Source organism: Scardinius erythrophthalmus (assembly GCF_964197995.2).
Source record: "Scardinius erythrophthalmus genome assembly, chromosome: 23".
Classification (NCBI taxonomy): Eukaryota; Metazoa; Chordata; class Actinopteri; order Cypriniformes; family Leuciscidae; genus Scardinius; species Scardinius erythrophthalmus.
In genome coordinates this window covers 11,200,969-11,212,996 of record NC_138243.1, presented here as the reverse complement: position 1 = coordinate 11,212,996, position 12,028 = coordinate 11,200,969, and the positions used below count along the sequence as shown (strand labels likewise).

Genomic DNA, 12,028 nt, shown 5'->3' with positions numbered 1-12,028 from the left:
CACACAGATCACATGGATTATCTTAAAATACTCCGTTAAGTTATTCACGGTCACTCAGAAAAAAGGAAGACATCATTCAGTCATGCAAATAATAAAATGCTCAAGTAATGCTGAACTATAAATCTTTGAAATTGCTATATGGCTTAGTGATTATGAAAGTGCTGTGATTTGTGGATTAGCCTACTGATAAGCGCGAGTCTGGAGAAACAGGCGTTTATTATGACCACCGCTAGCGTAGCTAGCGAAAGCGGTCATATAGGGATTGTCAAAGTTTTTTTTTTTTTTTTTTGTCATCTACTGAATTTTTCTTCAACGATACCAGGGACACCGAAACACTGGGGAACATGAAATTTGGTGGGCATGTAGCCCCACTAGACTTTTACGGAAAAATTTCGTTTGGTTCCCGGGGGCCACTCCCCCCCCCCCCCCCCCCCCCCCGCACTGGGCCCCCCCAAACCCAAAAAATGCAGTTTTTCCTAAATAACTACCTGAACCGTGGCACCGAGGATGAAGACATTTTTATGGTATGTTGCTCTTAAGGGCCCACATCAACCTAGCCCATAATCACTCATTTGTGATTTGCGCCCCTCCCATAAAAAATTAAAATGCAATATTATTCTGCTTTAATCGCCCCTATCTTCAGTTTAGATGTTCAGAACTGCACCATATTTCATGTGTATGATTAACTTGACATCCTCTGGGGGTATGCTAAGTTTCGTATAATTTCATCCATGGGGGGGTATAAAATAAATTCATTTATGTGCACATTTAGTGACTGTACACTCATCGGCCTGTAGATGGTGGTGTTGAGCGAAGGGTTGCTGGTTTAGGATGATACTGTCACACACACACATGCAGGAATACAAACAAATGCAAGCATGCACACACACTGACATCCACACACACAGACACACACCCATACACACACATACAAATCCACATGCACAGACACACACACACAAACACACACGCGCACACACATGTACGCACGCACACATACACGCACAGACACATACACAAACACACACACATACACACACACACAGACAGACATGCACATACTTTTTTTAGGTATCAGCCATATACCCGATTTACCAATACCCAATGTGTTATGCTTGGGCAGTATACTAATGAGGTGGGTGGGACATGTTTCATGCCATGTTAGATCACATCCTGAGAGTCTACGCTTTCAGAAAATATATAGTTTATATAGTTGAATCAGTTTTCTCTTCATGGTACAGACCAAAATGTATTATGTGTACGCTTTCTTCACCTAAATCCATAAAATCCCATTAATTTCAATGGGACATTTACTTAAGTGTTCTACTAGGTACAGTGGGAATGAGTTTAATTTTGTTAACATTGTTTTTTTTTTAAACTCTGGGACCAGGGCTACAAGATAAAACCACTTTTTTGGGGGAAAAAATGTTTTTTTATTTCAGTAAAACACAACAAACCCATGCCAAAGTCAGATGACGTTTTCTCATTATTGATGTTGAGTGTCTAAACTAATGACTTTTGATATAAAACTTAAATAGTAATGGCAAATAATTACAAAACTCTAAATTATCCATGATCCACAGGAATACTCCAGACAGTCTTTTAAAATATACATACATTCATTCATTCTCAGTGTTGAGAAACGTATGTGTTACGTTATTGTGTTAATTATGTTACATATTTATTTTGTATGAAAACTAGCGCGTTAGTTACTTATGGATTAACCCTCTGGGCTTCTTCGTATTATAGTCACACTTAGCTTCCTCCCGCCCGAAAACGGGCGAAGCCTTAAAATCTTACTTTACTTTTTCCCAGGATAACCAATCAAATATATTTTTGTTCTATAATGTTTTCTGATTATTATTTAGAATTTTTGGAATTTTTTATGATATTTTGCATTAATTATATAATTTTTATGAGCTATTTTTTCCATTAGAATTAATATATTATTTTTTTTTTTTTTTTTTTTTTTCAATAAATGCAACATTTCACATCAAAATAGAGTGCAGGCCTAAAAAAAAAAATTTTTCAACTGAGAAGAGCGCCATCTAGTGGCTTCAAAATGTATTAATTTGTGTCATGTCCTATAACCGCCTATAGGCGGCCTATAGCTTTTTTATTTATTTATTTGATTTATTCCCATTCGGAAAGAAAAAAAATTATTACTAAGCAACCACTGAATGGAACAACACAAATTATATATCATTTTAAAGCTTAGGATCTCAGCTTTTTAATGCATCTAATTACATTTATTAACTCCTAATGAGTGCTGAGTAATCCCTCTAAAACCGAGTGTACCGCCAGCAGGCGCCACCTAGCTGCGAAAATATTCTTTACCATATTTTTAAAAAATCTTGCCTTGATTAACACAAAGTTGATGTCATTTGAAAGCTTAGAGTCTGAACTTTACAGTGAATGTATCCACTTTGAAAAACTCTTAAGTATTGCTGAGTTATTTGCTGATAAATAGAATTTCTTTTTTTTCATAATCTATAAAATAATGTACTGCAATGTGTCAAAAACATCATACAGCTCATGAAACATTCTCAGATAATTGAAAATTGCACTTCATTTTTTACAGCATATTATTACAATTAAAATGAGCCCAAAATTAACATAATCTATTGCTTTTATGACAAGATATTCTTCATGAAGAAAAAATTGCCCATGAGGGGGTGTCAAAGACTGTACAAAAAGGCTATCTCTTTTCCAAATGCTGTAACTTTTGATTCCTTTGTCCAAAAATTATTATTTTTTTATCCAGATGCAGCTAACATGTAGGGGGACTTCACTAAAAAAGAATTTTCCTCCTACCTTATTTCCTTCCTGAGTTATTCCATGACAAATAAGAAAGATATGCAAAATCATAATAAAAATTATATATATTTATTGTCTTTTATCTGCTGTTTCTTGGCAGGACAATGTCCAAATGTAATGTAATTTATATTTTCAAAAAATTTAAAAAGAGTTCTTTCAAACGATACCTACCTTTTGACTCTCCTTGCTATAGTTTTGGAGTTATTATGATTATATCATTTTTATATAGTTTGGGGCAAAATGTGCTGTTTCAGTCTTACCAGTTCATTTCTCTCTCTCTGTGTGTGTGTGTGTGTGTGTGTGTGTGTGTGTGTGTGTGTTTGTGTGGGTGTGTGTGTGTGGGGGGGAGGGTGTCTTATTTGCACTCTTGATGTTCTAGAGTGTCACCCCTTCATTGCTGTACACTTTTTTTCAGCACAGTGGCTGATCTGTAGCTTGTACCACCAAAAGTTTCTCTGAGTTTTCCTATTTTTTCGTATTTCCCATTCATTTCCTATGTCGCCCGTTTTCGGGCGGGAGGAAGCTAAGTGTGACTTTTTTTTTACGACCCTTTAACATATCAGAATCATCTCCTTGATTTTTTTGTGTGTTCATATAGGTAATAAAACAAAAGTCACCAAGTTTCACCCCCATCCGATGAAGCAAAAAAATTAAACAATTCGAAACGTTCAAGTTTTCGCCCGTTTTCGGGCGAAGAAGCCCAGAGGGTTAAAAAGTACCGTTGTATCAGTGCTGCGCGAGCTCTCTCACAAACACGACACGCGCACACAGTGAGAGAAGATCATTGTAAAATAAGTTTAAAGGTCCCATGACATGCTATTTTTTGTAGGCTTTAATATAGGCCTTAGTGGTCCCTAGTACTGTATCTGAAATCTCTTTTAAAAAATTCAGCCTCGGTGCAGAATTATAGCCACTACAAGCCAGTCCCAGAATGAGCTTCCTTCAGACAGGCCGTTTCGGTGTCTGTAGCTTTAAATGTTAATGAGGAGGAGAAAGGCGGCGCAAGGTGGAGGGTGGGTGTGGCCTTGACCATCTTGCGCAACGGTACCGGTCCGTGCATGTTTACGTTGGATATAGCAATGGCACGAAGACACGCAGTCGTTCAAGCATTTCAGTTTGACCCAGAATCTGATCCGGATAGAGAAGCAACGACTCAGCGGCTCCAGCAGGACGTTTCCGAATGGTTAGTTTAAAATATTATGTCTGGATACGGTACTTTATTCGGATGGTTTAGTTATTATCATGTAGCTAACGCTAACCTACTGTTGCCTTTTCATGAGAGATCTGTAACATCTGTAATTTATCTTATTACAATTACATCATCAAGCTCTGCGATCTTGAAATGCGGATATCGCGCGTGCCGTATAACCAACAGGAAAACGGTTATCCAAATAACAAAGAAGTGTAAAACACTCGCGTTACAGTGTGTGTATTCACACACATAAACTGCATGGCTGCATAGCTAATGTGACAGACACATTCTACGTGTAACAGTCTAGGCAACCATAAACAGTAAAGCAACACACTTATATATCATTAGTTGACTTACTTGTCCGAGGTGTGTAGCTGAGCCAAAGAGAGTGATCCAGACTTTAGTTTCAGACGTTCAGCAAGCCCAGCTCTGTGTTAACCCTTCGGTGTTCATTTGTACATCCAATTATTGAGCAAGTGTTATGCTTCGCTCGCGCAAAAGCCATGATATCTCTCGTGGACAAACTAAAATCGCGCGCGCGTTCCTACTTCCTAGCGCATTTTTTCATGTGCGGAAAATATTCTCTGGGCGGGCAAAGCAGAGACAGGGGAGGTAACATTCCTCCTTATGACGTCACAAGGAGGAGATTCAAGATCAGCGCGATTGAGCTTCCATTTTCTCAAAGGCAGAGAAAGATAACAAAAGCTCGATTTACACCGATTGAAATTTCTAGAAACTTGGGGACCATATACAGGCTAGGGGAACTCATATTAATGTTAAAAAACCTCAGAAAGTGAAAATTTCATGTCATGGGACCTTTAAGTTTAAATTTTGTTCTTGCTTGATTTTTTAGTCAAAAAGCATTTTGTATTATCCATCCCTGCTTTTAAAATCCGTTAAATGACGGACGTTTTACTGTTAACACAGCCCTCATTATGTACGATTCGGAACTTATACTTTATATTATTTTTAGAAAAAGTGATTCGTTATGCTATTATTGGACTCCTGTCTATTCATTGTCAACTGTTTTCTATAAATATTTTTGTATTGGCTAACATTTATTCAGCTAGTGCGTGTCCTGCTTAAAATGTGCAATGTTCAAATGCAAAGACAGCACGTCACAAATAGAAGCCCTTTTCCCTGTGGTATTTATTTAGTATCATATTTGAATATTGGAAAATAAATTAATTTGCCTATTTTAATTGTACACAATGTTCCTATGTTTTTATATTTATATATATATATATATATATATATATATATATATATATATATATATATATATATATATATATATATATATATATATATATATTTACTGTGTTCTAGGGGTTTCTTAATTTTAGACTAGTTGACCAGCACACATTATATGCAATGCAATTATATAATGCATGTGTGTCGCATATATCATAATGCATATATCATAAATGCATATATCATAAACAGAAGAATGTTCCTTACCACATGCTGATATGTCATCCATCTCCATCTAATCATTATTTTTGTTTTTGCTCTTCTGATGGTTTTCAGCTTTCTCTTTCTGCAAATTGTATAGTTTTATCGTATCATGGTGTACAGTGATATGACCCAGCACCCAAAATACTATCAAAAGACTCCAACGCAGCCTCCATTCTTCGCGAAAGATGGATAAAAAAGCGCACAGGAAACAAAAACCTTGAAAAGATTATAAACGGCCCCGCCAAATCACAGAGAAGCCGATTCGCACGGAACTAATATTATCACAGGACCTCGGTGTTCGGTGAAATATGGTAGGTCATTTGCGGGGGAATTTTTACTTTACAAATTACAGACATGGCCGATTCGCACAGGATTAAGATCACAGACAATCTCTGCAATTATTACAAATTACTAGAGGTCACCAGGTAATATCCCGTGCGAAAAGGGCTTTTGTCTTCCCAGGTGTGAAACACATCAATATTCATGATGATTCAAGCCCTCCCCGCATACACAAAATATGTCTAACAAATTATAAATCAATATATTGTTTTATGTAAATGAGTGGGCAGCAGGGTTCTCAAGTCTCACGCATTGGCCGTGACACACGCATTTCAACCAGTTCACACGCTCACACGCCACACACCGTGTATTTCTCACGCTGAAAAGGCAATGCCAACCACGTTGTCCTGCAAGCTTTATAGGCTATACAACGTTGTATACGATGCGCGGGCACACAAAATGAAGTTTCCTGCCGCCAGCACGTATCTCGGCCAGATTGCGTTTGTTATTAGCCAACATAGATGCGCGAACACACGGAAGTTGACAGAACATTCTTGGCCACCATATTCGTTAGGTAACCAACAACATCGCGCAAACACATGTCGTGATGGAGAAGGTAAGTTGGATGAAAGCTCGTCTAACATTTTTAGGCTAGAACATTTAATATAGCCCATCGTATACATTATTATTGATGCAGTCAAAAACTCTACAACTACTTTGAAGCTTTGGAAGGCCAGAAGCTTTGGCTCAGTTTAGCTTATGTTATCTGAATCTATGGGAAATGTTAGTGGGTATGATGTATTTCTTCATTTTATTTTAAATTATATATTATACTGTATTAATAGTCTTTCTAGTTACATTAAGGCTACATGTATTAAAGCAGAGTGCTCTGGGTAATATTTTATATCCTGTCAAATCATACATTAATCATTGCCAATGCACACACACACACACACACACACACACACACACACACACACACACACACACACACACACACACACACACACACACACACACACCTTAATACTCTAATATGTAATTTGTTCACCATGTCCCACCACACAATAAATCATTAAGTTATACCATTTCGACTAGACACATTCAAAATGCAAAAATATTTGTTTTTCCATACTGTTTGGAGAAATTTGTTATATTTTTGTAATTTTTGTATACTTGAAGAGTTCAGATGCTAAAACCTAAATGCCATCTGAAATTTCCTCCTAGAATGATAATTTTTATCAAGCTTGTATATTTAAGTTCAATAATTTCACTTAAATGGCAATTAATAGGTCATTTTCATTGCCATTTAAGTGAAATTACTGAACTTGAATATATGAGCTTGATAAAAATGATCATTCTAGGAGGAAATTTCAGATGGCATTTAGAGGTTTTTGCATCTGAACTCTTCACTTGTAATTTTTGAAATATAACATTAAAGAGTATATTTGATGTGATGAATTGCTCTGTCATTTATCAGATTTACCAGTTGTTATAATTTCAATTTGTGCTGGTTAATAATGAACAATGGGTAAAATTGGGGGGCGGGGCGGGCGGGGGCGGGGCTCCATTAGGGCTCCTCCCCTAACCACATGTGATCTCACTCCAAGCTTTTGATAAAACTTGAGAACCCTGGTGGGCAGGTTGATTTTCACATAGTTTTGAAGCTAAAATTTTAGGCCACATGATACAATTTTCAAAAGACTTGTGAACAAATAATCAGTATGGGTTTTATGGCCTTTTTTCAGTAACAGTTTTTGTTTTTGTTTTTTCACAAACCACGCATTAAACGTAATTTTCTCAAAACTACAAACTTTTATATACATACTGCTCACATATTATTGTAGCAGAGTTTGTGCTGAATACAGTGTAATCAGACTTTAGCCATGAAAATGTTACAAGTAACAGAAATAAGCACAAATGTCAGAGCATGTCAGAACTCCTCCAGGGCACAGAAAACACCTCAGACCCCAGATGGTTAATGCATATTTTTACATGTTGGTCGAACCACATGTCTTTGGTTTGGCTGATAAATATTTCTAACAAAAAAGATTTCTCTAAAGCTTTAGCAACAGCAGTTTAGCAAACGCAGGACCATACAAACACTCGCAGCCACAGCTCATGTAAACATTTACAGCTGGCAGGATGATGTCTGATTTCTTATAGTTTATTAGTGGGCTGGTTTGTTCCTGAGATAAACCTATTACACAACAGACCATTACAGAAGTTTAAAGTCACAATGCAGCTTGCCTTGCACAGGCTTATCATCTATTGTTAGAATGGGCAATTTCTCATAACACATACATATCACGCTACAATAAGCATCCCACCGCATGGTCCTACAACCCTGGACTTTACTCTATGTTGTAGTATAAACTTCAGGGACCATATAAAATAGTTTTTTTGCATCCCTAAATGATTTAAAAAAAAAGGGAATGCAGGGAATGGGAGTATAATGCAAATATACTGTATGCAATAAATACCACACACACACACACACACACACACACACACACACACACACACACACACACACACACATATATATGTATATAATACAATACACTGCAAGTTTGGAGTATTTATATCAACAGACCTGTTACTGTATAAAGAGCTGTAATCAGCAGCAGAATAATCACGGCCAGGTAAATGTTCAGTCCCAGAGCCTGGTTGATGAAAATGCCCCCTGCAAACATGTCCCCCTGAGAAGTGGAAAAGGCAGAAAAATAGTTTGAACTGTCCATTTCAAAACAACATCTTGATCTTTATAATCTAAACCTATTTTAGTCTGAATTCACATGGCAATAAAATATATTTCTACAAGGAAATCACCGCCATTTCAGACTATAACCTGTGTTAGTGAAGACTTTATGTAAAGATTATCAGCAAACTAAATACAGAGGCTGGACAGACAGCACCATATTGTGAAAATGTTGGCAAGTTCCAACTCATTTTTTCAGGTAATCATTGTCAATATACACATAAGGGGAAGAAGCAAATGTAAGGTAAAACTTTAAAAGCGTAAGGGAAAGTTTATATTTTTGTTTTTTTTAACTGATACACAAACTTGGTTACAATTTATTTTACGCCTTCAGTAGTGTATTTCAAATGTTCTTGTACTTGATGTGTGCATGTAGTTTCTCATTATTGGTTAAAAAGATCTGCATTCATAATAATTAACAAAATAACAAAAGGCTTTTAAAATAGTTTTCGATTGAGTGTAGCATGTTACACCACTGATGTTAAAATTTTCTAAAAGTATTGCATGAAAACTACCTCAAAGTACCATGTTATTACCATTTGATACATGTACTTTCTGTAAGGGCTGAGACAGATTTTGGACTCACAGAGATTTTGGTGAAAACGTAGAGAATCAGGGACAGCAAAGAGAGATAGATACGGATACGCTGCCCACCAAAGCGTTTCTTCAGGTACTCCGGCATGGTCACGACCTGCAGATAATGCCAACAAAGGACCATAAAAATGATACCACAGAGATAAAGTACACAGTCATGTTGTGTAAGTAAGCAATATTTGAAAGATTTGTTCTGTAATGCTGGTTGGAGAGGAAGGAATGTAAGCATACCCCAGCCTTTATGTAGATTGGCACGAAGAGCCATCCCAGAAAAATCACAACAATAAGAGCCTGAGAGGGGAAAATTAAAAAGAGACTGTTATTTGATTTGATATTTTCTACACATAAAACCATCAGTGTTGTAATTGTTTGCTAAAAATAAAAGGGTAACACTTTAGAATGTTAATTTCTACTTTTAATAATACATTTTTAAAATCAAAAGTTGTATCTGTTAACATTAGTTTTGCAATGTGATCTAACATTAACAATGAACAACTAAAATTAACAACGATTAATAAATGCATAGTTAATAAATTGCAATTTTCATTAGGCCTAATTGAAATGAAGCTGAAATAAAATAAAAACTACAAACTTAATTAGAATTATATTAGAATTTTAAAATATTGCCTTGGAAACTAACTGAAATAAAATAAGTTTAAATTAAAGTACTTAAATTACTAAAACTTTAACTGAAATAAAAATAAATTATAGCTAAATAGGAATATAAAAAAATGACAAAAGTAAATAACTATGTCACTAAAACTTAAAATTTAATTAAAATGAAACATGAAAATGTAAAAATAAAAGCTAATTTTAAATATTAACAAGCACTATAACAATATATATATATATATATATATATATGCATATTTGATATTTTTATTATTCCTTAATTATTAATAAAATATTATTTATAAAAATTGCAATAATATAGTTCAATATATATGCAAATACATATAAAACATTATTTTTTAATGATCCATATAGTCTTAAATAGTAGGCTAAAACATATTTCATGGCACACATCATAATTATTAAATATTATAAATGTAATTCTTAAGCTTTTTTTAAACATACTATCCACTCAAAGCCTCCAGTGGCGATACCAGCAGCTGCTCCACTTCCTGCTAGTCCCACAAAATGCCCACTTCCAATGTTACTTGCAAAGAGAGAGGCTCCAATCTGAAAAAAAAAAGTTTAAGATACTTTAGTTTTGCTTCATATTATTTATTATTAAACAAACATTTGATATTCAGTGTGAGGGGTAAACCCAACAGAAATCCAAATCTAAGTGATCTGCTACCTTTTTGCATGTAAGAATGGTTACAAAAGTCATCAGCAAAGGATTGTGGGAACTGTATGTGAAGCGTCTTGCTTCAGAATATATTAACTCTGTCTACTGTTTCACTATAACTGGCAATACAATCACCATGATGATACGCTATAAAAACTACTTCTTGTGCACAACCTGACATGTAACTCAAACAATAACGATTGGAACAATGAACTTTGTAATAACAAATAAAACGCTTCAAACTTTCGTATAAAGTGATAACTTTATATCATGGACCAAAGCATGATTGCCCATGGACCCATAGCCTGCTATGAGGGACGCTGGAAAAGTGGCAGAAGGTGGATTTTTCAGATGAATCTTCTGTTGAATTACACCACAGTCGCCACAAATATTGCAGGAGACCTACTGGAGCCCGCATGGATCTGAGATTCCAGAAAACAGTGAAGTGTGGTGGTGGAAAAATCATGGTCTGGGGTTACATCCAGTATGGGGGTGTGCGAGAGATCAGCAGGGTGGAAGGCAACATCAATAGTCTGAAATACCAAGAAATCTTAGCTACCTCTTATTTTCCCAACCATAAAAGAGGCCAAATTCTGCAGCAGGTTGGTGCTCCATTGCATACTTCCATCTCCACATGAGTGGCCCCACAAAAGTTTTGCTCCATAAATACTGCATGAGAAAAGCAGCTGTAATGAATTGTGGGTCGCATTGGGCATAATAGCATTATGGCCCCACAAAAGATTTAATTCACCCTATCATCATATCAAGGTTCTGAAATGGAGGGGCAGTATAGGGTCATTATCATATCAGTAACAAAGTGCTAACCTGGACGTCGACGTCACTTCAGTGGTTTGGGAAAGCACATAAAAGTCCTGGCAGAAAGCGATGCATGTAATGCATGTAATGTATTTTTTTTTTTTATCTTTCTCAAGCCAACATAATCACTGGTCATGCTATTGATAGATACATAATCAGCTCTTACTTTTATGCCAGTTTCAGTCTCGAGTAGCACATTACAACAATTCACCACATTTTGAACACTGATTGATCACTATTGATGTGGTAAATGATCAGGCATTGCCATTTTGTATATGTCCGTCACATCTGGCTTTTAAGGTTTAAAGCTTGGTCATCCACCATCCAGGTCCATTTTCTTACCGGCCACCACACCATACTTCTGCCAGCCAGGAAGAAGCCTCCTACTGTGGATCGATTTGTCCGTACCATTGCCTTTGAACAAAAAAAAAAAAAAAGAATTCAATTCAGCATATGAAGAGTTCCAGAAACTAAACATTTTAGACAAAATCACATTTGACTTTATATGGTGTCATACGTGCAGACACATTTCTTAAAGTGTTGATGGATTGGCGTTCAATGGCCTTGTTAAAAAAATGATGCCAGTAATATAATGCCCTTAATTAAGATACATTAAGACTGTACCAAAAATTCATGAGTTTATTTGAGAATATTGTAATGTACTGTATGAACATTTTTAAATAATTAAGTAATAATTAAAAAAAAATCTATTTTTAGTGTTAAATAGATAGAAGTATCTGTCGCGTCTTGTTTTGGTTCATGTTTCATGTCAGTCATGTGATTCCCTCTGTTAGTCATGTGATCCTGCCATGTGTTG

General features: G+C 35.8%; 1 protein-coding gene across 1 annotated transcript in view; it reads right to left on the bottom strand.

The window, feature by feature from the left end:
• LOC308683575 (sodium/glucose cotransporter 1-like) overlaps nt 1-11,583 on the bottom strand; it is a 31,464-nt gene extending 19,881 nt beyond the window's left edge. Inside the window, exons 1-5 of the mRNA XM_081354072.1 lie at nt 11,554-11,583; nt 10,179-10,283; nt 9,333-9,392; nt 9,094-9,198; nt 8,343-8,448 (exon numbers count right to left, since the gene is read on the bottom strand). Of these exons, the coding sequence (XP_081210198.1) occupies nt 8,343-8,448; nt 9,094-9,198; nt 9,333-9,392; nt 10,179-10,283; nt 11,554-11,568 (391 nt within the window). The 5' untranslated portion in view covers nt 11,569-11,583. The remainder of the gene's footprint in view (nt 1-8,342; nt 8,449-9,093; nt 9,199-9,332; nt 9,393-10,178; nt 10,284-11,553) is intronic.
• Between the last annotated feature and the right edge of the window lie 445 nt (nt 11,584-12,028).